The sequence below is a fragment of the Phocoena sinus genome, chromosome 3 (genome assembly GCF_008692025.1).
Source record: "Phocoena sinus isolate mPhoSin1 chromosome 3, mPhoSin1.pri, whole genome shotgun sequence".
In the NCBI taxonomy this organism is placed as follows: domain Eukaryota; kingdom Metazoa; phylum Chordata; class Mammalia; order Artiodactyla; family Phocoenidae; genus Phocoena; species Phocoena sinus.
Genome location: NC_045765.1, coordinates 113,086,143 through 113,109,363, shown reverse-complemented (window position 1 = coordinate 113,109,363; position 23,221 = coordinate 113,086,143). Strand labels below are relative to the sequence as shown.

Here is a 23,221-nt window from a genome sequence, read left to right as displayed (position 1 = left end):
TTGAGTTGTTGCTCGGCGAGTGTTTATCTTGTCCCTCCAGCAAACACACACTCTCAGTTTCTGGTCATGAAAGGGGAACCCGGTATTTTGTAGACAAGGAGTCACAGAAGCAACGTTCGAGGGGAAAAAAGAAAAAAGGAAAAAAAAAAGTCAAGGCGCAATCTCCCCAGACGAAAAGGAACCACGCTGTTTGTCCTTCTGTAACTGAGCAACACCCTGGGCGGCTGGGGCTGGCTGTGTCTTCTGCGGTTTTTCTTGCTCTTCTCCGCAGAGGTTCACTTCCACCCTCTAAACGCTCCACAAGTGAAAAAGCAGGCAGGGCGGCCGCGGGCCCCAGTGGCAGGGGATCCCGGCCCAGGGCCCGTGCAGCCCCTTCCTCCAGCCGCGGGGCCGGACAGGGGCGGGTCCAGGCGGCCGGGCGCTGCGCCCCGCGCGCGGTAGAGGTCGCTGCGCCGCGGCGCGCGCTCTCACCGCGGTGGATAACGGGGCCGGGCCGTAGGAGAAAGGAAACCTGCCCGGGAGGCGGCGGCGGCGGCCCGGAGCGAGCGAGGGAGGAGAGTTCACTTTTGCTCCGGTGTCAGCGCGCGGCGGCGGCAGCGGGCGCTGACGAGGGAGCACCGAGCGAGCGGGGCGCCCATCTCGGGGCGGCCAGGGGAGGGCCGCGAGAGGCCGGATACTAGCGCGCCGGCTGGGCGCGGAGCGGCGAGCCTGGCCAGCGAGGGGAGCCGCGGGGGGCGCGCCGCGTGCGGGCCCCCGGAACCGCGCAGGATGCCCCACGAGGAGCAGCCGTCCCTGCAGAGACCCCGCTACGGCTGTAAGTGCGCCGGGCGCGCGGGGTTCCACCGGCCTTGGGGAGCTCTCTCCCTAAGGGAGGGTTGGAGAAACCGAGGGAGCCGGGTGCGCGCCGCGGAGGAACCGGAGGGCAGCGGCTGGGTGGCTGGCAAAGTTGGGAGCTGGAGTTGCAAAGGCTAGTGAGCGGCGTCCTCCCGCCCTCCCCACAAACTCCTAATCCCCAGCTGGCACTCCAATCCTCTACCCCGCACACCCCACCGTGGCGCGAGGCAGAGCTGGGTCTGCGCCCTGGGACACACCAAGTTGGGCGTTTAAGGGTATCAGGTGAGGAGCCCTCGGAGCTCCTGGACGTTGCCGGCTCGGGCCAGGGGGTGGCGTAAGGGACCCTTTTCTTCCAACTCAGAAGGGGAGCAAAGTTTGCTGTGGCTGCAGGTGGGCTCCGCAAGTAGTGTGCCCGCGCATTCTGCTACTAGCAACGTCGGCTTTCCTGGAAGGGGCGGTGTTTCCTCCTACCCCGCCCCCTCGGGCTTCACCTGGGCCGCAAGAGTCAGTTTGGGCCCCACAGGTGGGAGCCCTTTCCTGCTGCGGCTGAAAGGGGCACCTCGCCCATCCCCCCCGTGCGGCGCGCGGGAGGATTGCAGCCGGGACAGGACGCGGCGCTGGGCTCCCCGGGATCCGGTTGGAGCCGCGTGACTTGAATGAGGTAGTGTCGATTACCCAGCCAGGGTCTACCCTCGGGAAGAGGTTGCTTTGGCGGATCTTGAGTGGATAGAGCCAGATTAGAGCCAACCACATGGCTTCATGTGCAGAGTTCAGAGTCTTTACCAAACATGTGTCAGAAAGTATTTCCTTTAAAACAAACAGAAAGTTGGCACACTCGTTGGCCCTGTCAGTGATCCCTGTGGCGGATCACAGGTTAATCTTTTGCCCAGGCTGGCCTTGGTGGCAGGGGTACCAGGTTTGGGTTAAGATAGTGAACCCTGCTGCATGTTTTGTGGTTCTGGCTGGTTGTGAGGGCCACAGGCTTGCCTAATAAAGGGGAGTAGTCAACGTGCTCACCCTCCCTTTCCTCCCCGCCAGTCTTGGAATGGAGCATCAGAGATGAGAAGTTAATTTTCCCAGGTGACCTTTTCTGTGTCAGCCAGCGAGGAGGCAGCCTGAGGAGTCAGCTGCAGCCTCTGTACTCTAGGGAAATGCATTTAACAAGTAACCCGGCCCTGCCCTTTGCAGCCTTAGCCTTTGCACTTTGCCTAACCGACACAGAGGGCAGAGTTCCTTGCGGTGGGATGTACTCATCCAGAGTGGTGTCAACCATCTTCAGACAGGTGAAAGTCCTTTATGTGTCAGGCTCCCAGAATGTATGGTAGCTTCACTGTGTCAAATTATAAGATGGCCACAATGTGTAGAAACTAGGCGAGTATGAATTTAAAAATGCGTTTTGATATCACATTTTAAACCATGATCTGTTTGGTGTGTCGTCCCTCACTAGTTCAGTGTGCTGGGCAAACTTGCAGTGCATTAATGTGGCATTTCCATCTGTTTCCCTGCGTGAGCGTCTGTGGTGGCGCTTGGTTTTCATTGAATGCACCTGTAGTTTTAGAGCGCTCTTAGAAGCGGCAATCTAGGAGATTCAGATCCCACAAGCATGAAGAGCATTGCACATCGGCACATAGCCCCCTTTTTTGGACATTCTCGTCCAACTTTTCTCACGAGTCTGGTGTAATAGGTGATGTGCCATCTTGTTGGAAGTTATTTTGTGAGGTGTTACTATAGAACAAAGAGGAAATATTAGCTCACTAGTATAATTCTGCAGAGAAGATATGGAGAACGGAAACGGTGAAGCTGCTATACTAATTTAGACGTGAGTAGAATATTATATTACAACAAGAGTATCTTTCTACGATCAAAACTAAATTTAATTGAAAGTTATGCATAGGTATGATTTCAAAAATCATTTTTGTGCTGTTGTAACAAACTGTGATGTATTTGCCAAAGGAGTTCTGAAAACACGTTGCCACCATGATCTGTCAAAAGTTTTATTCCAGTTACTTGAGAGTTAAAAAGACGAGCGATAGCAAAGAGGGGCTTTGTGACTAGATGTAGATGATTTCACTCATCACTGATGATCCAGTCAGCATTTAAGTGGCTCCTGTGGGTCAGTAATCAATATGTCTGTGGCAGGAATTGTGGTTTTCTACCCCCTGCAAAACTTCTTTCCTTTCATGAGAAACGTTGTAAATGACGTGTTTCACTATTTGCTTCTCTTTAAAAGTGTAGCATAAGCCCAGCATGGGTGTGTTTATGTGTGTGTTGCAGGGGAAGGTTCTGGCTGATGCTCTCAGCTTTTGACTGATGCTCTGGTCTGCACGGTGAGATTTCTGAATCAACTGGTAACTGGTGTGTTTCAGTGGTCAACACAACTAAGCCTCTTATCCCTTTCCCAGTACTAGAAATTTAAGTTCTGAACTGTTAAATTCAGGTGTGTAAAACAGGATTGAGGGCTTCCCTCGTGGCGCAGTGGTTGAGAGTCCGCCTGCCGATGCAGGGGACACGGGTTCGTGCCCCGGTCCGGGAAGATCCCACATGCCGCGGAGCGGCTGGGCCCGTGAGCCATGGCCGCTGAGCCTGCGCGTCCGGAGCCTGTGCTCCGCAACGGGAGAGGCCACAACAGTGAGAGGCCCGCGTACCGCAAAAAAAAAAAAAACAAAAAAAAAACACCACAGGATTGAATACATCTGTGTTTAGGGCAGCTTGGCTCTAACGGTCTATCAGTGCTTTCCTTTGGAGGCAGAGGGATGTATGCCGTGTTGCCCTGCAATGCTATCTGTAATAGACAAAAAGTCAAGTCCCTCCTACATGCACTAATGTTTTGGTTGAGCTTTTCAAAAGGTTCTTTCAGGTCACCAGCTAAAGTGTTATTTTAGTATGCCTTTAACTTTAATTACACATTCCCTTAGCCTAAATGACTTGTTTGGGAGAGTTTAAGCTTGTAATATCCAGTTTGTTGGAGAGTTTAGTGTTGCTTAAGGTGTTAGCAAACGCCTTTTTTCCTCTAGGGAACCATTGGTTTGCTTTTGCCCCTCACCTTCCACTCCATAAGCTTTTCAGCAGCTCATTTTATTTAAAAGGCTAGTATACAGGCAGATCTAATGCTTACCAAGTCTTCACGGTAATCAAAAGAGAAACAAAGGCCACTCAACTTCTGATCTGAGTCAGGTAAGTCCTACAGGTTAGGCACTTAAGCATGGGGTGTGGAATTTAAGTTGGTGAATTTACCAAGTGCTTGTGTGTTTCACGTGCTGTTGTTATCACCTGCTTATTATGACCTCTGAGAGGGCCAGGGGTTTTCCCGAAGCTGAAACCCCCTGATACTGTCTCAAAACCCCACAGCTAGCTGGTGACAGAGGGAGTTTGGAAGCCAGTGCTGTCAGACCCTGAAGCCTTTTCTCACTGGCTGTTGCCATTTGCCTCTCTTGACTCATCAAACAGGGCTTCGCCCCTCTTTTCTATCTGTTTCAGGTGTTTGTCCTGATTTTATCAAACTGCAGAAACCTGTAGCCATTTGGATAGTGTGCTCTTTTAAAAGAAGATGGGTGGTATTCTCTCGAGTTTAATTTGGTTGTTTTACCCCTAAGGAAAAGTATGAAAGAATACATGGGCTTTTTGTAGAGTACATCTAGGCTTCAATAAAACATTCTATGTGTATGTAGAGACATCCCATCTCATTGTGAGGCACTGAAATGAAAGGCTTTTCCATAATATAGCTGCATGCTCCAGTGATTCCAAATAGGATAATTTGTAAAACACACTTTATTACATATACTGGCCATGCCTTAAAGTCTAGGGTTGATGAGAAATCAAGCGGAAGTTTGCAGTGGGTTGACTGACCAGTGAGCCGAAGCTTTTTCACCTTAGTGTTCCATTTCGTTTTTCTCCCTTGAAAGGCAGAATGGCGTCAGTGAAGTGGCAAAAGCTTTGGTGTTGAGTAGATCCTATGAAATCCTGACTTGGCCATTAACTGCCTGAGTAGCCTTGGGGTTTCTCTTACACCTTGAAGGATGGTGTTTTCCATTCCTGTGACAGTGGCCGGTGTGGTTCCTTGCACATAGTGCTAAACACACTGTAGTGACGTCAATCAATTGAGCACCTAACATGTACAACACATTGCCGATGAAGGGAAAATGACTGAGGTGGTTACAGCTTTACAGCTTATAAGAGAATCTGGAAGATGAAGAGTAATGCTTATACTTTTACTAGTGTACTTCCAAGTTCTGTGGAAGTGTAGACACGAGAGTGACGGATTTGGGTGGGGAAATGCGAAGGCGTCATGGAGGCTGTGACCACGACCTGGAGGGAGGTCAGAGGGAAAACTGAAAGGCCTTCCGTGTATTCGTTGCATGAGTATTTTGGTGGGGATGATGCTTAGGAGGTGTGGATAGGTGCTGTGGAAAGGAGGTGTAGCCAGAGGGGAATTTATCATGGAATCCTTTATTTGTAGGCAACAAAAGGCAGAGCTGTCCTAAGAGTAGTTTAATCTAGTCTCTCACTGAAGTATCTCGCTCTTTGAGAGGTCTTTTTTTTTTTTTTTTAACTTTTCATTAGAGTTTATTGGCAAGTGACCTGATGAAGTGGGAAGGGTGGGTGTGCTTGGAATGCATGGGGTTGGAAAGAGCAGGAGGGTGGGTGAGGTTTGGGGACGTGTGCATCAGGGGGTGCCCTCTCTCTCGTTGCTCAGAGGACCCTTCACCATGCTTCTAGGTTGGGGAATTCTTTTTACTGCCAGATAGTTCTGCCAGATAGTTCCACTTGGGATAGGCTAGAAGTAAATCATGATGATGCTTCTGGAACTGGTGGCATCCAACGAATACAAAGAGAGGTAGGTCTGGACCCTCACCGGAGCCTAACAGACTCCAGCCAGGGAGACAGACAGCTAACTCCAAACCATTTCAGAATGTAAATTCCCTGAAAACAGGTTAAAAAAAAAAAATGGTGTAGTTACAGCAGGGCAAGGACAGCGAAATTATCTAGGGGGTAGGGTTTCTTCTCCCTCTTTTTTTCCTCATACTCTCCATTACTTAATGACAATTTTGACTTCTCAAATTTCACTGGAGATTTAGGGCAGTCACAGGAGAACATCTCAGTTTGGTTGAAAGTGGCTAATGCCGAGTTTCCAGTTCATTAGCAGGTCCTCAGATTTGACTGCACTCTCACTGGACTCTCCCTTAACTTTACAATCATGGGTTGTGCATGGCCCTTCTTTCCAAGGTGACCAAAGGCACTGACAGCTGTTTCTCCGGTCAGTGCAGTGGCTTTGCTGGAGCAGTTCCTGGAGCAGCAAGGGCTGTAGAGCATCACCTGGGAACCTGTTGGAAAGGCGAATCCCCTGCCCCACCCAGACCTCCTGAGCCGGGCAGTGTGTGTGTGGGGGTCCTACAAGGGCTTCTGATGCACTGCTCTAGTGCAAGGGTGAAAAAGCATCCCTAATACACAGATTACCCTCTCCACAGTGCTTGCAAGTTTTTGTCATGTAAGTAAAAACACGTGAGCACGTTACCAAATGCTTTATTTACAGTATGCCTTGTGTGTTTGATTTGAGCACACACACGCATGGCATACAAACCCTGGCATTGATTTCTGTACAGGTTTGTGTTTATTTTATAGGATCTGTTTCCGTATGGCATTAAGGTTGCTTTTCTCCCTTCTGGGAAACAAATGTGATTTAGAAGATAAAGTGCCAAATCTCCACTAACTAGGGATTAAGTGACATCAACTCCCCAAGGATCTCTAGGGGAAGGTGGTGCTCTTTGGAGCCATTGGGAAGGCTGAGTGAGCTGGGGAACCTGTTTGTGGAATAAGGAAGGTCCCAATCCTGGCCATTCTGGACTTTAATCCTCGCAGGGCGGGCCTGGACAGTAAGGGTTGAAAGTTGTCTCTTCCCTCCATTTTTTTTTTTTATCCAGGACAACTTCATGTGTTCTTCATTCACAACTTTGAGAGCAGTTGAGTATGTTAGCAGAGATACTATCTGATAGGAATTAGTGCACCTAGGTCATGCCCACATTACAGAAAACTACTGATCTGTTTATTTTTCTGTTGATTAAAGATAGGAGGACATTCCTCTGATTTTTTTGCTTAGGATCCCCAAAGAGGACTTTGAATTGTTCTGCTTTTTCCATTACTCCTGAATCTCTAAAGAAGTACATTTTTATATCATTTTTTGCACATTAAGGCAGATTAGTTCCTGATAATTTTGGCTCACTTCTCATTTTATTGCCAGTATGAACTCAGTCTTACATAATGTTAAGGCAGATCCTTAGTCATCTTCATATAAATGGACTTGATTTGCATGTGACTGAAGCAACAGATGTTTGAGACACTTAAGGAATGCTTAGGTTCAGTACCTAGCTGGTAACCTGGAACCCTGGTACCTGGAAGACACTCAGTCAATATTTGCTGTTGTGACAGATTTTGCTTAAAGTGTCAGCACTGCACTGTTGGTCTGAATGAGGAACTTGTTTCTATTATCTGTTAAATTGAAGATAATCTCAAGAGTTTGACTGCCAGGCAAATATTTAATGTTGAGTTAAATTTGCTTTCACCCTCTGTGGAACCTAGGCAAGTTGTTTTAATTTCTCTGTGCTTCCGTTTCCACCCCTCTAAAGTGTAGGTGGGAAAGTGCATGCCCAGAGGGTTAAATGATTCAATGCACATTCAGAATGTGTCTCCATAGTGCCTGCACTTGACTGGTGGGGGAGGGGTGGCAGTAGTATTGCCCTCATCTCTGCTGCCCCTTGCCTGTCTCCCCACCTCCTTGCCCTCTTCTCACTTTAACAGGAAGTGGATTTAAAAGCTTGGCCCCGTATATGTTTTTTAAATTGAGATATAATTGACATAAACATCCCACGCTTTCTTGAACGTATATGCTCAACGGGAAAATAGTTATCTATGTGGAAGTGGAGTCAGTCTATCAGTTTGGGTGGAGATCAAATTCTTGTTCATGTATACTTAAAAAAAAACCAACTAACATGTTCTTTTGCTGACTGTTAACAAATAAAGTTGGATGGTGGGTTGGATTTCTGTGCTGCATTGTTTTATCATCTTAAAAGTGGTTGCGGAATTGTCACTAGCATACCTGAGTGAGGAATTATTCTGCAGTTAATAAGCAACCTGTTGTCTCATTTCAGGGTTGAGTTGATCATAGCTGCTGCAGCTGGTTTGAAAGCCCAAGGGTTTGTGACACTATCGAGATAGGAAGGAGCTGCTTGAAATAAGTGTTAATCTTCATGCCTAATTCAGATTGTGGAGTTTGGCTTCGATGAGAGCGTCCTCCAACCTTCTGGTCAACCTGGTACTGTGGGGATTTAGAAGGGGGTTGGGCAAGAGGAGGAGGAAGTGTGCTGGGTTCATTTGACGTCCCTCAGGATCCCTTACTGCCTCTAGAAAGATAGTGAAACTTTAGGTTCATGGGCCAGTGAAGCTCAACTTAGAGGAATAATTGGGATATTGGAGCCATTGGATGTAGAGAATCTTCACTGCTTCTTGTGTCCCCACGTTCAGATTACTCATTCATTCTGCTCTTCCCCCTTTCTTCTACCAGGGTTTTGTTTTGTTTGTTCCAGGAAGTTTCATACAAATGTTTCCTATCGACCCTTCTACTCCTCATCTCCCCCAGAAGGGAGCATTGGGGTCAGCCAGACTTGGCTGGTTCCTACCTGGGTCCCTGGGTATGTCGATCGCTTCCACATTCTTTGCCTCGGCCCTGGGCTGACCGGGCAGGCTTCGCAGGGTTGGGGTAAGGGACCCGGCAAGATGTCAGTCACATCGTCAGCCTCACGGAATAAGAGTTCTCCGTTCACCCACCCCCTAACCTCTGCTCCCCCCGTATCCAATCCAGAGCCTTACTCATACTGCGCTCTTAGGAAGTGTTTCCGAGAAATGGTCATTACATAGCTAACACAGATAGGCCCTCACTTCCGTTCTGTTTCTACTAATGGTTTTTATTTTCCAAAGGAAAACATATTCATTTAAAAAGAATGAGGCCTTCTTTCTAGATTAAAATTATCCAGTTCTTAAAATTACCTGAAATCTATACCATACTGCCTTAATCCTTGTCCATTTTTATTTCCTTTATGCTTTTTTAAGGCCTCTTCCCCCTCCCTCCCTCAGTTTTTTTTTTAAAGATTCAGTTGTAGTATTTAAAGTCATAAAATTTAAAATATATATAAAAAATAAAGAGAATGTATAAAGATACAGTTATCTGTCCATGAGAACCAGGGACACATGAGTCCTTTCCTTGCTTTGGCGCTGATCCTGGGGACAGTTTCAGAGCTTTCCTCCTCAGTTCTGCAATAGAATATATGCTGTTATCGGTTTGAATTGACCAGCAGTTTGGAGGATTGTGCTTATGTATTATTCTTCAAAGTAGACTCGGGTTGTTAACTTTGCACATGTGATTAGGTGAACTCTGAGAAAGAGATGGAACTTATAATGTGCTTCTGTGTAGTGGTTTTGAAATCTTTGAAAATGTGTACCTTGGATCTGTTGAGTAGGACAGACAAAATCCAGCAACCAAACAGGGAAGATAGACTTAACCTATGTACTCATGAATATCTCTAGAAGGTTATGCAAACATCTTTTTAGAGGTTACCTTTGGGGAGAGAGACTGAGGGCAAGGGTGAGAATATTATTTGAATTGTTTTTACCATGTATTACCTTTCAAAAAATAGAGCAAATGTGTTTTGAAAAATATTGTACTACATTGGGACTTCCCTGGTGGCACAGTGGTTAAGAATCCGCCTGCCAATGCAGGGGACACGGGTTCGAGCCCTGGTCCAGGAAGAACCCACATGCCATGGAGCAGCTAAGCCCATGCGCCACAACTACCGAGCCTGCGCTCTAGAGCTTGTGAGCCACAACTACTGAGACCACATGCCATAACTCCTGAGCCCACGTGCCACAACTACTGAAGCCCACGCTCCTCAGGCCTGTGCTCTGCAACAAGTGAAGCCACCCCAACGAGAAGCCCATGCACCGCAATGAAGAGTAGCCCCCCGCTCACCACAATTAGAGAAAGCCCACGCACAGCAGCAAAGACCCAACACAGCCAAAAATAAATAATAAAAATAAATTTATTAAAAATTGTACTACATTGATGACTCTGAGAATAACATGGATAAAATAGAACAGCAATAAAATCCATGAGGGTCACAACTGTGTCTTTTGGTCACTGCTGTATCCCCAGTGTCTGGCATTATAAGTCATTCAACATGTCAGCAGTAGTTCTTTCTAGGTAATGAGATTTTTTTTTTTCACATCTTTATTAGAGTATAATTGCTTTACAATGCTGTGTTAGTTTCTGCTTTATAACAAAGTGAATCAGTTCTACATATACATATGTTCCCATATCTCTTCCCGCTTGCGTCTCCCTCCCTCCCACCCTCCCTATCCCACCCCTCCAGGTGGTTACAAAGCACTGAGCTGATCTCCCTGTGCTATGTGGCTGCTTCCCACTAGCTATCTACATTACATTTGGTAGTGTATATATGTCCATGCCTCTCTCTCGCTTTGTCACAGCTTACCCTTCCCCCTCCCCATATCCTCAAGTCCATTCTCTAGTAGGTCTGTGTCTTTATTCCTGTCTTACCCCTAGGTTCTTCATGACATTTTTTTTTCTTAAATTCCATATATATGTGTTAGCATACGGTATTTGTCTTTTTCTTTCTGATTTACTTCACTCTGAATGACAGACTCTAGGTCTATCCATCTCATTACAAATAGCTCAATTTCATTTCTTTTTAAGGCTGAGTAATATTCCATTGTATATATGTGCCACATCTTCTTTATCCATTCATCCGATGATGGGCACTTAGGTTGTTTCCATCTCCGGGCTATTGTAAATAGAGCTGCAATGAACATTTTGGTACATGACTCTTTTTGAATCATGGTTTTCTCAGGGTATATGCCCAGTAGTGGGATTGCTGGGTCATATGGTAGTTCTATTTGTAATTTTTTAAGGACCCTCCATACTGTTCTCCATAGTGGCTGTACCAATTCACATTCCCACCAGCAGTGCAAGAGTGTTCCCTTTTCTCCACACCCTCTCCAGCATTTATTGTTTGTAGATTTTTTGATGATGGCCATTCTGACGGTGTGAGATGATACCTCATTGTAGTTTTGATTTGCATTTCTCTAATGATTAGTGATGTTGAGCATTCTTTCATGTGTTTGTTGGCAATCTGTATATCTTCTTTGGGGAAATGTCTATTTAGGTCTTCTGCCCACTTTTGGATTGGGTTGTTTGTTTTTTTGATATTGAGCTGCGTGAGATGCTTTTAAATTTTGGAGATTAATCCTTTGTCAGTTGCTTCAAAAATGGTTTTATACTTAGAAAAGTTAGAACAGTTACCCTTTACTACTCAAGATACAAAGTTATTGTTAGCTATGAACTTTGCCTTGAAAAAATTAGAGTCTGAAAAACAGGTCTGTTATTATGGGAAGGATTCAGTGGAGATCTAATTTTCTAGGGTGTGTGTGTGTGTGTGTGTGTGTGTGTGCGTGTGCGTGTGCGTGCGTGCGTGTACCTGCGCACATGCTTGTGTGAGAGACAGAGATTGAAAGGCCAAAGTGTTGAGAGGTCCAGGATGCTCTAGTTAAGCTGTTGTAGTTGGGATCGAGATGATGAGAGGTTGGATGAAAACCATAAAGATAAGCAAGGTGAAGTAGGGAGCGGTGATAGGCAAAAATCCCAGGTGGGCAGTAGCTAATCAAAGTTTTTAAAATTTGTGAAGGGAAAGTGTGTGGGAAGCTGACTTGTAAAAGGCAATGGATCAAGAAATAGTGTTCACAGTGAAATAAAGGTGGTTGACATAAAAGCAGGGAATTATTCTCCTGACTCAGGAGAACTTTCAAGAGCCTCACCGAGGTAGACCACTCATTATTTTTTTATTCAACAAGACGTGCTGGATGCTATGTGTATGATGGAAGTTACCCGGGGCTTGTAGACTAAATGCCTTCGGTAAAGTGTGAGCAGAGCCTTATATAAAATGGATAAGAAGCTTCGGAGTGTCCCTGAGCTGGAGATGGCATTTGCTACTTTCACCACTCAAATGGGGAGGAAAACATTTGTGAACAGTACACAGACAGAGCAAGGTGAGTCTCCCCCTTGGAAGCTGCCATCACCCCCTGAATTATGTTGTAAAACTGAGGTAGCTGGAATGGAAGTGTTGTCACCCTGGAGGGATGAGAGTCATGGGGCACTGTGATGGCAAGGGCAGTGTCTAGCATCTGAGGGCTTAGGTGGAGGTGCCACTTACTGTATGGCATGGGGTATGGCTTCTCTGAGCTTCCGTCTACACATTTGAGAAGTGGGTTTATGTTTACCTCAAAAGGGGTGTGAGGTACTGGAGATTGCTCTGAAAACTGTTCAAGTGTTATATATGGGTGGTGTGGGGTAATTTAGCTGCTTACATGAATACCTCTTTCAGGTAGTCCTATTAGTGTTGAAAAGGGCTCATCACTCTATCGCCTACCTCAAAGGCAGTGCCACTTCAGTTTTATGACATAGGCTGTTTTTGGACCCATGTTTGAAATGAGGCTTTTTCCCCCCCTTCCTTCTCCAGTTTGAAAAGCAAATTTTCGCTTTGGGTAGCAATATGTTTGAGATATAAATTTTCTAAATCCTAGTGTGTAATCTTTGGCCAGATTCTTCCTTATCTATCTAAACATTTGTCTTACTAGGCAGTGTAAATAATGAAAACATAAGGGAATAGTAGGTGCCTCAAAGTTGAAAAGACATTTCAAGAGTGTCTTTGAGACCTCTACTATAGGAGAATGTTTCTTAAAGGGAAACTATTTTATGAGACATGGGAAATCTACAATGAGGGGGGACAATAAAGCTTGGGAGCCACTTGTTTCCTAGTCTGTTGACAGAGCTCATTTCTTTACAAATTTGAAATGTTGTGGCTTATTTTTAAGAAAAGTAAGGGAAGGGTGGAAGGTAGGGCAGCTGGGATCATTCGGGACTGAAGAAATTTCCCAGGGCCGCCGGGTATCAACAGTGGGCCACCCTCTTAGGTTAATTGCACATCTTTGGCTGTTATACACGCCGTAATATCACATCTCGGTTTAGAGCTCTTTTAATTCCTAGTTGTCAACCTGACTGCCCATTATAATCTCCAGGGGAGCTTCACAAAGAAAACACTGATTCCCTGGATCCCAGCCCCGAGATGTTCTGTTTATTTGTTTGGGGGTAGAGCTCTGGCATAAACATTTTTATTTTGTTTTATTTTGATTTACTTAAAAAAATTTTGAACCCTCAAAACCACAAAGAACGATACTTGGAATGTCCATGCCTTTCACTTAGCTTCACCAACTGTTAACATCCTGCTGCACCGTTGCATCTGCAGAGACTTTGACAGCTTAGCCCTCAATACTTCACACATCTCACAGGCCAACAACAAGGATACTCTCCTCCACAACCCCATCTTCCGTACCACTGGTACCGTGCGTTCAAGTCTACCATCCACTTTTAAATTCTACACTAAGATCTTCCTGAACTGTACTTTATAGCCATTTTTTTGGATCCAGCATCCAGTCAAGTGTCTCATATTGCCTTTGGCTGTTATGCCCCCCTCAGTCTTGCCCAGGCTGGAACAGTGCTTCCACTCCCTTTTAATTCAATGACATTGAATCCCCTAAGAAGCCCAGGTGCATTTCTTGGCATGAAAGCCTCATGAGTGACGACGTTTCCTCCCAGTACATCACATCAGAAGTCCACCATGTCCAACGTGTTACTACCAGTGATGAATAGATATTTTAAGAAATCTCCATAGGAGATTCCAGTGTGCGGCCAAGGTTTGAAATTCATTGAATTAGTTAAAACCCCTTTCTCTGCGTGTACACGTGTTTGTCGTAAAGTACAGAGCATCAAGTTTACCATTTTAACCATTCTTAAGTGTAAGTGCAGTAGCGTTAAGTGCGTTCACATTTTTGTGCAACCATCACCACCATCCATCTCCAGAACTTTTTCATCTCCTCAAACTGACACTGTATCCATTCAGCAATAGCTCCCCGTTCCCCCCTCCTCCCATTGCCTGCAACCCACCCTTCTTTCTCTGTCTTTCTCTGCTTTTGACTACCCTAGATACATCGTATGAGTGGAGCCAGACAGTATTTGTCCTTTTGTGAGTGGCTTGCTTCACTTAGTTTAGTGTCCTCGAGATTCATCCAAGTTGTACCATATATTAGAATTTCCTTCCATTTTAAGGCTGAATAATATTCTCGTACATATATACCATATTTTGTTTATTTGTCTGTTGATGGACAGCCTGGGTAGTTTCCCTTTTGGCTCTTGCAAATAATACTGCTATGAACATAGGTGTACAAGTATATACCTATGAACAAAAGTTTCCTTCTTTTGCATGTATACCCAGAAATGGGATTGCTCGATTGTATGGTAATTCTATGTTTAATTTGGAGGGAATTGCCCCACATCTCTCCCTTTTCAATTAAGTGAATGGAAGCCTCAGAAGAGTAAAATATCTTTGAGTTCAAGGGAGAACTCAGAATGCAGGCCTCTGGGCTCCTGTTCAGATGACCACCCCAAGGGCATGTGTGGATCCCTCTTCTTCATAGGGGATAAAGACCAATGTCTAGATGTGGCAAGATTTACTTCTTTGCAACCCCGGGTGGGATGCAGGACAAGGGTTAGCATGTAGCATTTCATTTACATTATGCATAACCTTTAAGAGAGTTTTAGCTTTTGGTTGATCATTTAAATAGTATTACTCCATAGACAAGAGGTTGTTGCCTTTGGACTCTGTAAGTAGTGCAAAGGGAGGTAACTGGTTGCCTCTCTGGGGTGTAGAGGATTTTTTTTTAATATATAAATTTATTTATTTTATTTATTTACCTTTGGCTGCATTGGGTCTTCGTTGCTGTGTGCAGGCTTTCTCTAGTTGTGGCGAGCCGGGTCTACTCTTTGTTGTGGTGCACGGGCTTCTCATTGCGGTGGCTTCTCTTGTTGTGGAGCACGGGCTCTAGGCGCACAGGCTTCAGTAGTTGTGGCGCGTGGGCTTAGTTGCTCCGTGGCATGTGGGATCTTCCCGGACCAGGGCTCAAACCCGTGTCCCCTGCATTGACAGGCAGATTCTTAACCACTGCACCACCAGGGAAGTCCCGGGTATATAGGATTTTGAGTATTGTTTTCATTTGGTAAGCTGGCTCCTCCAAATACAGGTAACCCTTGAAAACATGTGTTTGACCTGCTCAGGTCCACGTGTATGTTTTTCGGTAGTAAATATTACAGTACTACATTATCCTCGGTTGGTTGACTCCGTGGATACGGAGGGACCGCCTGTAAGTTACATATGGATCTTTGACTGCAGAAGGTCGATGCCTCTGACTCCCATGTTCAAGGATCAACTGTATTAGCTGTGTGACCTGGGGCAAAATCATAACTTCCCTGATTCATGCTGTTCAACAGTAAAATGGGGATAATAATAGTAGTTAGAACTGAATGAATTACTCTACATAAAAATGCTGTGTCTAATACCGAGAAGGCACTCAGTGCAAGCTATTAATGTATCTCTCATCAATTTCAATGATGCTAGTTAGATAATTCCAATCATCCTTGGAAGTATTATTTGGAATGCTGATATTTTTAGAATGAGTTATTGAGTTGTACTAGACTTGGTGTCTCCATTTGGCTGTCTTGTGGCTGGCAGACAGAGGCTTCTAACGTGGTGACTTTTACCCAGAGCAGAAGGTGGCAGGACCCTGTGAGAGCAAGGGCTCTAGAACAACTGTGGACTGAAAATAAGGGGAAGCCATTTCCTAAGGGTGAGTGTTGGTCATTTTTATACACTGCTGGGGCCATGGAGTCCAGAGTAAGAAAGTGTGTTTGGAGGATTCTGGCTTCATTGTCCCTGGCTTAGGTGGAGCCAGGACTAGACAACCTGCTGTTTTGGAAGACTGGTCATCCTTCGGCTCCCTGGTTGGAAATGAGCATTACAGGATCAGCAGTCTAGTTCTGTGTAACCAGGTTGTTGTCTCTTAATGATTAGTTTGGAATGCGTGCTGAGTATCACTTGTGGAGTTCCTAGGATTATTTAACAAGAGGGTTAGGGTTAGGCTCTGCAGAATAGCCTGGAAGTATTGAAACCGGGACAATCCTATTTCACTGGAGGATCCTGATCTTAACCCTGGTCTCTGCGCAGCCCTGGGAGAGACATCCCATGGTTTTTCGTGCCTGCTAGGAGGGGACAGGACCACGAGAGGTGGGCATTGTATACACAATTCTAAGAAGAAGGGACTGGTTCCTACCTTTTTCTGTCGGTTTAACCTCTGATGATGCTGATGATAACAAATATATAGTGCTTATAGGTGCCAGGCGCGGCTCTGAGCACTTTATATGAATCACCCAGTTTAATCCTTATGACAACTTTCTGAGATTGGTAATATTATCGCCATTTTATAGGTGGGAAAACTGAGGTACAGAGAGGTTAAGTAACTGCCCAAGGGCCCACAGCTAGTAAGTGGCAGCGTTAGGATTTGAACCCAGGCAGTGTGACTACAGACCTTGTGCCTGCTGTACCTGTTGGATACAAGTTAAAAAGTCAGTTTTGTGTACTTGGTACTATGTCTTCTGGGTAAAGCATTTTCGCCATTGTACTAGTTTCCTTTTGTAACAAATTAAAACAAACTGTGTGGCTTAATATAAGAGACATTTATTCTCCCACATTCTCTAGGCTAGAAGTCCAAAATCAAGGTGTTGGCTGGGCTACACTCTCTCTGAAGGCTCTGCTGGGAGGTCCTTCCCTGCCTCTTTCTAGCTTATGCTTGTTGCTGGTAGTCGTTAGAGTTGCTTGGCTTTTAGGTGTATCAGTCCAGTATCTGCCTCCATGGTCATATGGTGTTATCCCTGGGTGTTTTTTCTTCTTATAAGTCATTGGGTTAGGGGCCACCCTAATCTATTGTGACTTCATTTTAATTTCTTGCATCTGCAAAGACCCCATTTCCAAATAAGTTCACATTGTGAGATTCCGGGCAGACATGAATTTGGGGGGGGATACCGTGCAACGCAGTATAGCCATTAAATTTGGGCAAAGGAAGAATTTCAGACATCTGAACTTTTTAGCACAGTGACTTTAGCTGGTCATGAACAGTGATGTATAGGGAATTCCCAGGATTCACTGCTGTGGTCCCAGGTTCAATCCCTGGTCGGGGAACTAAGATCCCACAAGCATGGCACGGCCAAAACAAAACAAAGCAAACAGAAAAGTAAACAAACAAAAAACCAGTGATGCATATGGCCCGGGAGAGGCAGGGAGTTAGTGGGGTTGGCTAGTGCCTGCTGTCAAGTCCATGCTTGGTCATCACCAAAGCTGAGATATCATCACGAAAACAGATGAACAAAGGAAAAGTGTAGAAGCAGTGGAGATCAAAGAAAGGATCTGGAGGCATCAGAAGGCGATGGTGCCTGGATGGGCACTACCTAGTGAGAGAAAGACAGCAGTAATCGCGGCACTGTTTAGGAGCCAGCACTACATAATGATCATTTAAATCCTCTCGCAGTGACTTAAAACCTGTTCAGCGCATGCTGAAGAAGAGAACCGGGAAGTGTGTGGTTCTTCTTAGAGATGTTTCTGTCAAATTCACCTTGCGGTGCATGCAGGTTTAGCCAACAGTTAAGCAGAGAATAGGCTCGTTTAGAAGTCCTTTGATCAGGCTGGATGGCTGAAACATACATTGTTTCCGACATAATTTTTATGGCAACAGGACTTTCTGCCGTAAATCCATAACAGGTTTACAAATAGCCACTTTCTGTTTTTTGCTCAGACTGATAAAAGGTCAGAAGTACAAATTTAGAGCTTATCTGTAGACTTCTGTGAAGGGCTTACACATTGTTTTTGGTGTATTTATATCCCTCTGCCTTCATTGTTCTTGTCTGCTTTTGTTTCCTTTACCTAATTTCATTTCTTTGTATTTATACATTCCCCCTCTGCCCCCCACATATCTATCTTTGTTAACCCGCTCAGATACTTTTAGGAAGAAAGTGAGATGTAAGTGAAGTGGTCAGTTGACAAATGAGCCCCTTGGCCTGGTCTCTGCTCTCAGAGAGCTGACCTTCTGATGGGGGAGATGGCAGTGTCTCAGAGCCCTGGTTCTGTCACTTACTACCATTCAGCTCTGGTTTCCCCTCCCGCAGAATGAAGGGATGAAGTAGTGGTACCTATCTGATGGCATCATGAGAACGAAATGGGATGCAAATGTAAAGCACTTAGCACAGTACCTGGCACGTAGAGCGTGCTCAGTGGGTGGAGAAAGGAGCATTCCAGAAGAGGAGATAGTGTGAACTGAAGCCCGGGATTGATATGCCTCAATCCCATGCATGCAGGACTGATTAGAGGGAAGGAGAGCAGAGTGGATGGAGTGTCCTGACAGCCATGAAGGCAAGGATTCTTAGACACTGAAGAGGCACAGACAGTTGGACCGTTTTTTCTTCTTCCTCCTGAGCATTCCTTCTCATCTGCAGTGACTCCAAGCCCATGCCTGCCTTGCTATTTCTTCCCCTGTATTTGATCCATCTGGAGCTTGTCCTAGCTCAGGGCAAGCCTCTTGACTGACTCCAGCAGAATTCAAGGAGAGGTTTGAAATTCATAACCCTGGTGGCCAAGACTGTTTAGAGAGATGGATCCTTCATTAAAATTTTATTGCTTCAGTTTCCTTTTTCTTCTCCATCCTCTTTATTTACTACCTTCTGTTACACATAAACTTTTGAAGTCTGAATAGCAGACAGCTGTTAATGTTGCCATTGGAGAACCACAGAAAACTTAAACTAGTTTTGAATGATGTGGAGAAGTGCTTAGAAAATAAAGTGAGAAAGCAGGATACACTGTGGCGAATTTAGAACTTAACTCCTGTGGGCGAAAGGACTGGAGGGAGGTACATCACATTGTTAACAGTTGTTTTAAGTAGAACTATGTTTCCTACTCTGTAGTTTTCATTTCTCTTAGACCTGTAATCATTAAAAATGGGGGGGACCCCACCCACATTACTGCTTCTGTTTGTGAGGTAAGAAGCTCTTCCCCATCTGGACTTCGCTGACTTGGGATAATATCGTCTGGTGTAGAGACTGTTGGTGGGATGAAATGAATTGCCAGTGAATCAGCTTGCTGGCCTGGCTTTTCTGCTCCCTTCTTCCCAAGCCTATGGGCTTCATCCAGCCATTTAGACCTTGTGGGTCAGTGCTTGTGTGCCACATGGAAATAGGACTTTTTCACGTGTGCTGGTGTCAGGAGTTGGAGGATGGAATGCATTTGGATTGGAAGTTGTTGTGTAACTCACTTCATGGGTCAGATTGAGAGCAGGTTTTCCCATGGTCTGTGCCAATAACCTCACTGTTGAGACCCTCGAGTCACAAGATGAGAGCGTGTGTGCCCAGTTCCGAGTTTCCCTTCATCGGCGTCCAGTCATTTCCAGTGGGCAGAATTTCGGTCAGCTGGCGCATCTCCAGCAGGGGCCAAATGAGGCATAATTACGCATGAGCTTAACTTTCAGGTCTGTGGCTTACTGTGCTCTGCAGAAGCATGCCAGGCCTGGAGCTTTGTTCTCCCTGGGAATAGCATGCCCAGAAGAAAGGTTACAGTATAATTCATCACCCAAACCTAGATACCTTTATGGGAGAAGAGGAATTCTAGTAATTATGCCAAGGCAACCATGTCAGCTGGGCCATTTCTGGGCACACGGGGACGTATGGTCCCCTGCCCAGTAGGATGGTTCTTTCTCTGTTCTGTGAAATGAACTTCAGTTTCCTAGACAGAGTCTTCACAGCCACCTTTGGAGGAGAGGGGAAGACAAAACTGTTGGAGAGGATGCCGGGGCATTCTAGAAAAGGGGAAGCAGGGGTCCTTTTCAGGAAAGTTGAGCTAAAAATAGAGCCCTGCCGTTCAGCAGTGGCTTGGGTGCTTCAAATGCTGGGGTCCGTGCCATTGTTTCTTTTCTTTGCATTCTTTGTGAGTCCTGGCTCCTTTTCCTCTGTTATAAAGGAACCAGTCTGTGTGCTGACTCGTCTGGGATGCAGCCCCTTTAATACACCGCGGAGCTGGACCAGAAGATCACTAAGCCCCTTCCCGCTCTCACAGCCTGTGATTTTATAATAGGTGATCTCAGGCCTGCACTGCATGAGTAATGAGTAGGGGACAGGCACAGGGCCCGGCTCCTCGTGGCTGTCACACACTCAGGCCAGCTCCTGTTGGAGGCAGGAGTGGAAAACCATTGAGTGAGGGGAGTACAGGCCTTTGACTGGGGAGTGGGTTTCTTGGTGGGGTGAACAGTAGGTGGTGGGGGCACTGAGAGGGAAGAGGAAACGACACTGTAGATAATTCGATAGGTCAGGGTTTCTCAGCCTCAGTACTTCCAACATTTTTGACTGGATAATTCTTGGTTGTGGGGAGCTGTTCTGTGCATTGTAGGATGTTTAGTGGCATCCCCGACACACTGTATGCCAGGAGTGTTCCCAGTCACTTGTGACAACCCCAAATGTCTCCAGACATTGCCAGATGTCCCCCGTTGAGAATCATTACCATAGGTAAAGAAACAGAACTGTTTTATGGATGTTTTCTTTTTGCGTTGCTGTGTTTTGTACTGGCCAGGCTCCAACTTAAGCTTTTGTAATACCATTTACTGGCCCAATTAGTGTTTGTGATGATAGGTAGTGATTTAAACGAAATAGCCTCACTTTCATGCTCCCAGATTTGGCTCTGAAATAAAGTGAGCTGAGCTCTCCCCACCCACCCCTTTCACGAGTTCATGAATAATGAGGTCTTTCTGCTGGAAATGGGATTATGCTTTTTTCCCACCATTTAAAACAATTTTTTTCCAGAATTTCTACCATGACTAGTGTTAACAGGATTTTATACTGGCAAAAACATTACGTTTTAAATGAGGGTTCTCTAGCTCAGCACTTCTCACACTTTCCTGTGCGTATGCATCGTCTGAGGATGGAGTAAACGGGGGATTCAGGCGGGCCGGGCTGGGCCTGAGATTCTGTGGTCTGACAAGCTCCCAGGTGATGCCCTCATGGCTGGTCTGCAGAGCACGCTTTGAGTAGTAAGGCTCTAATAAGCACCAGCTCTTGACAGTTAAAGAAGAATTGGCAGATAGGTCCAGGAAGATGACAGAACACTCTGAGTGGGGGCAGCCTAAGACTTTTGGCAATCTGTCATCGAGGGGCTGCCCACAGACCTTTCTGCGCAAGAGATGTGATTGCCTGAGCCCATCTGTAGCCTTACAGGCTATCAGCCAGCAGGAGGACCAAGGCTTGCAGCCTCTTACCTGATGCTGTAAGAAGCAGTTTAACAGGACAGCCCGAGACAGATGGCTGCACCCCCTGAATGCGCACTGGAGGGGCAAGCCAGATCTAGAGAGGCAGCAGGTGGGGCTGCGGTAGACTCTGAGCTCTTCGCTGGCTCCCTGAGTTGGGAGTGAGCGGAGAGAGTCGCACAGGAGAACAGCCCCTCAGAAGGGCTTTGCCATAACTTCCCAGGTGCTCAGCTCTGCAGGGAGGACGGGCAGCCAGGCACATGCTCTCCTAGCAGGGGAGGCTCTCCTGGGGTGTTGGGCGACGTGAAACGCAGTTGGTGCTGCTCGTGTTATCCTGAAACCATTGTTTCTGCAGGTCTGCTGGTACCAGGGAAGGCAGTGGGAGTGGGAGGTGGTGTTGGACACTGTGGGAAGTGAGTAAAGCGTTTCAAACTGGTGATGCAAAGGAAGGTACAGAGCCCAGGCCACCCGCTGTTCTGTGTCAGGAGTGGGATTTGGCTATCAATCTGCAAGTACAGACTGTCTTTACATGGCTTATTAATCCAACTGACTTTACAAAATTATAGAAGTAATAAATTATCCTAGCAAAAAACCCTGAAATGTAAAGAAAAAGGCAAAAGAATCTTTAATCTCATTACCCAAATACAACCATTGTGAGAGCATTTAGGCATTTTTCTTTCTAGTTTTTATTCCCGTTCTGTATCTGTGTTTATTTTTTATTTGTTAAAATAAGAATTATGTTATTTGATGTGATATTAAAATCAGTTAACATTTCTGCTGAAGGGTGTTAAAGTAAATTTGTGCTATTCATAATTTTTTGAAACTAGAAGAATGCCAGTCTATGAAAGTCTTTGTAGGAGAATTGAATTAAATGAGTTCTTATGCTCTCCGGAAGTCCAGAGATCCTGACTAAATCTTAAACCCCAAGTTTACTGGGGATTTGCATCTGAATATCTTTGCTCCAGCTGAATGAACAGTCTCTCTCTCTCTCTCTCTCTCTGTCTCCCTCCCCCCAACACACAATTTTGGTGGTATAGCATTTTTAACACATTTTTTAGTTCTTTCACTGCATCGCTCTAGGAAGAGAGAGTAACTTTCTCTAGTTTATATGTGAGGACAGGAGAGTTACAGTGATTTAAAGAGTATTTCAAGGTCCTAGTCCAGACCTCAATGTCTTTGCACTTGTCTTTATAGCAAGCAGTAATAGAATAATAAGATTTGGGATGAGAGAAGGGTCACCCTCCTGAGTTAGGCAGGCAGACCTACGTATACTGACATATTTATATAGTGCTCAATAACAAATCACCCCAAAACTTTGTAGAATAAAACCACCACCATCTTATTATACCTACAGATTCTCTGAGCTGGGAATTCAGACAGGGAACAGTGGGGATGTCTTGTCTCAGCTCCATTTACTACACCAATCAATGAGCTTCAGTGAAAGTCCCAACCTTCTGGGGGCCAGAACGGTCTGGAAGTTTCTTCCTTCACATCTATGGTACCTGGGCTGGGATGACTCCAAGGCTGGACTCAGCACCTACAGGTAGACTCTCCTGGGAGTGGCTTGAGCTGCTCCCAGCATGGTGGCTGGCTTCCAAGAGGGAGGGTTCCATGAGATGGAGAGGAAACTCCGTTGCAAGTCGGACAGCATCACTTCTGCCTGCCTCTATTGGTCAAAGCCGTTGCGAGCCTGCCCAGATTCAAGGGGATGGAACACAGACCACCCCACCTCTTAATTGAAGAAATCAGAATGTATAGCCAATTAAAAACCACATAAACTATTTAGCCAGCACTACACCATGGCACTGATTTAATAGAAAATTAACTTCAGTGGGAGTCAGCAAATCTGTATTAAAAAAATGGGTTCATTGTAAATGAGAAAAAAAAAGATGAGCTGTGTATATTGTGAAGAATTCATGAAAATAAGTGAAGTGAGTAGAAAAATTGACATTTACCTAAGTACCTGGCAATTAGGGAGTGGCTTAAATAAACTAAAAACTATTCGTATGAGGAATACTGTGTAGCTTTTAAAAAGAACAAGGTAGCTCTCTATGGACTGACGTGGGAATATGTCCACCTCTTAAGTGAAAATTATTTACAGAAAAAC

At 45.6% G+C, this 23,221-nt stretch overlaps 1 protein-coding gene across 2 annotated transcripts in view; it reads left to right on the top strand.

The window, feature by feature from the left end:
* Positions 1-311: 311 nt before the first annotated feature.
* The window catches only part of IQGAP2 (IQ motif containing GTPase activating protein 2), a 287,896-nt gene continuing 264,986 nt past the window's right edge, over positions 312-23,221 (top strand). The window contains exon 1 of one of the 2 annotated variants that reach the window (XM_032626073.1): positions 312-814. In XM_032626073.1, coding sequence (XP_032481964.1) covers positions 769-814 — 46 coding nt within the window. In that variant the 5' untranslated portion in view covers positions 312-768. The remainder of the gene's footprint in view (positions 815-23,221) is intronic. The other variant, XM_032626071.1, reaches the window with a different exon arrangement.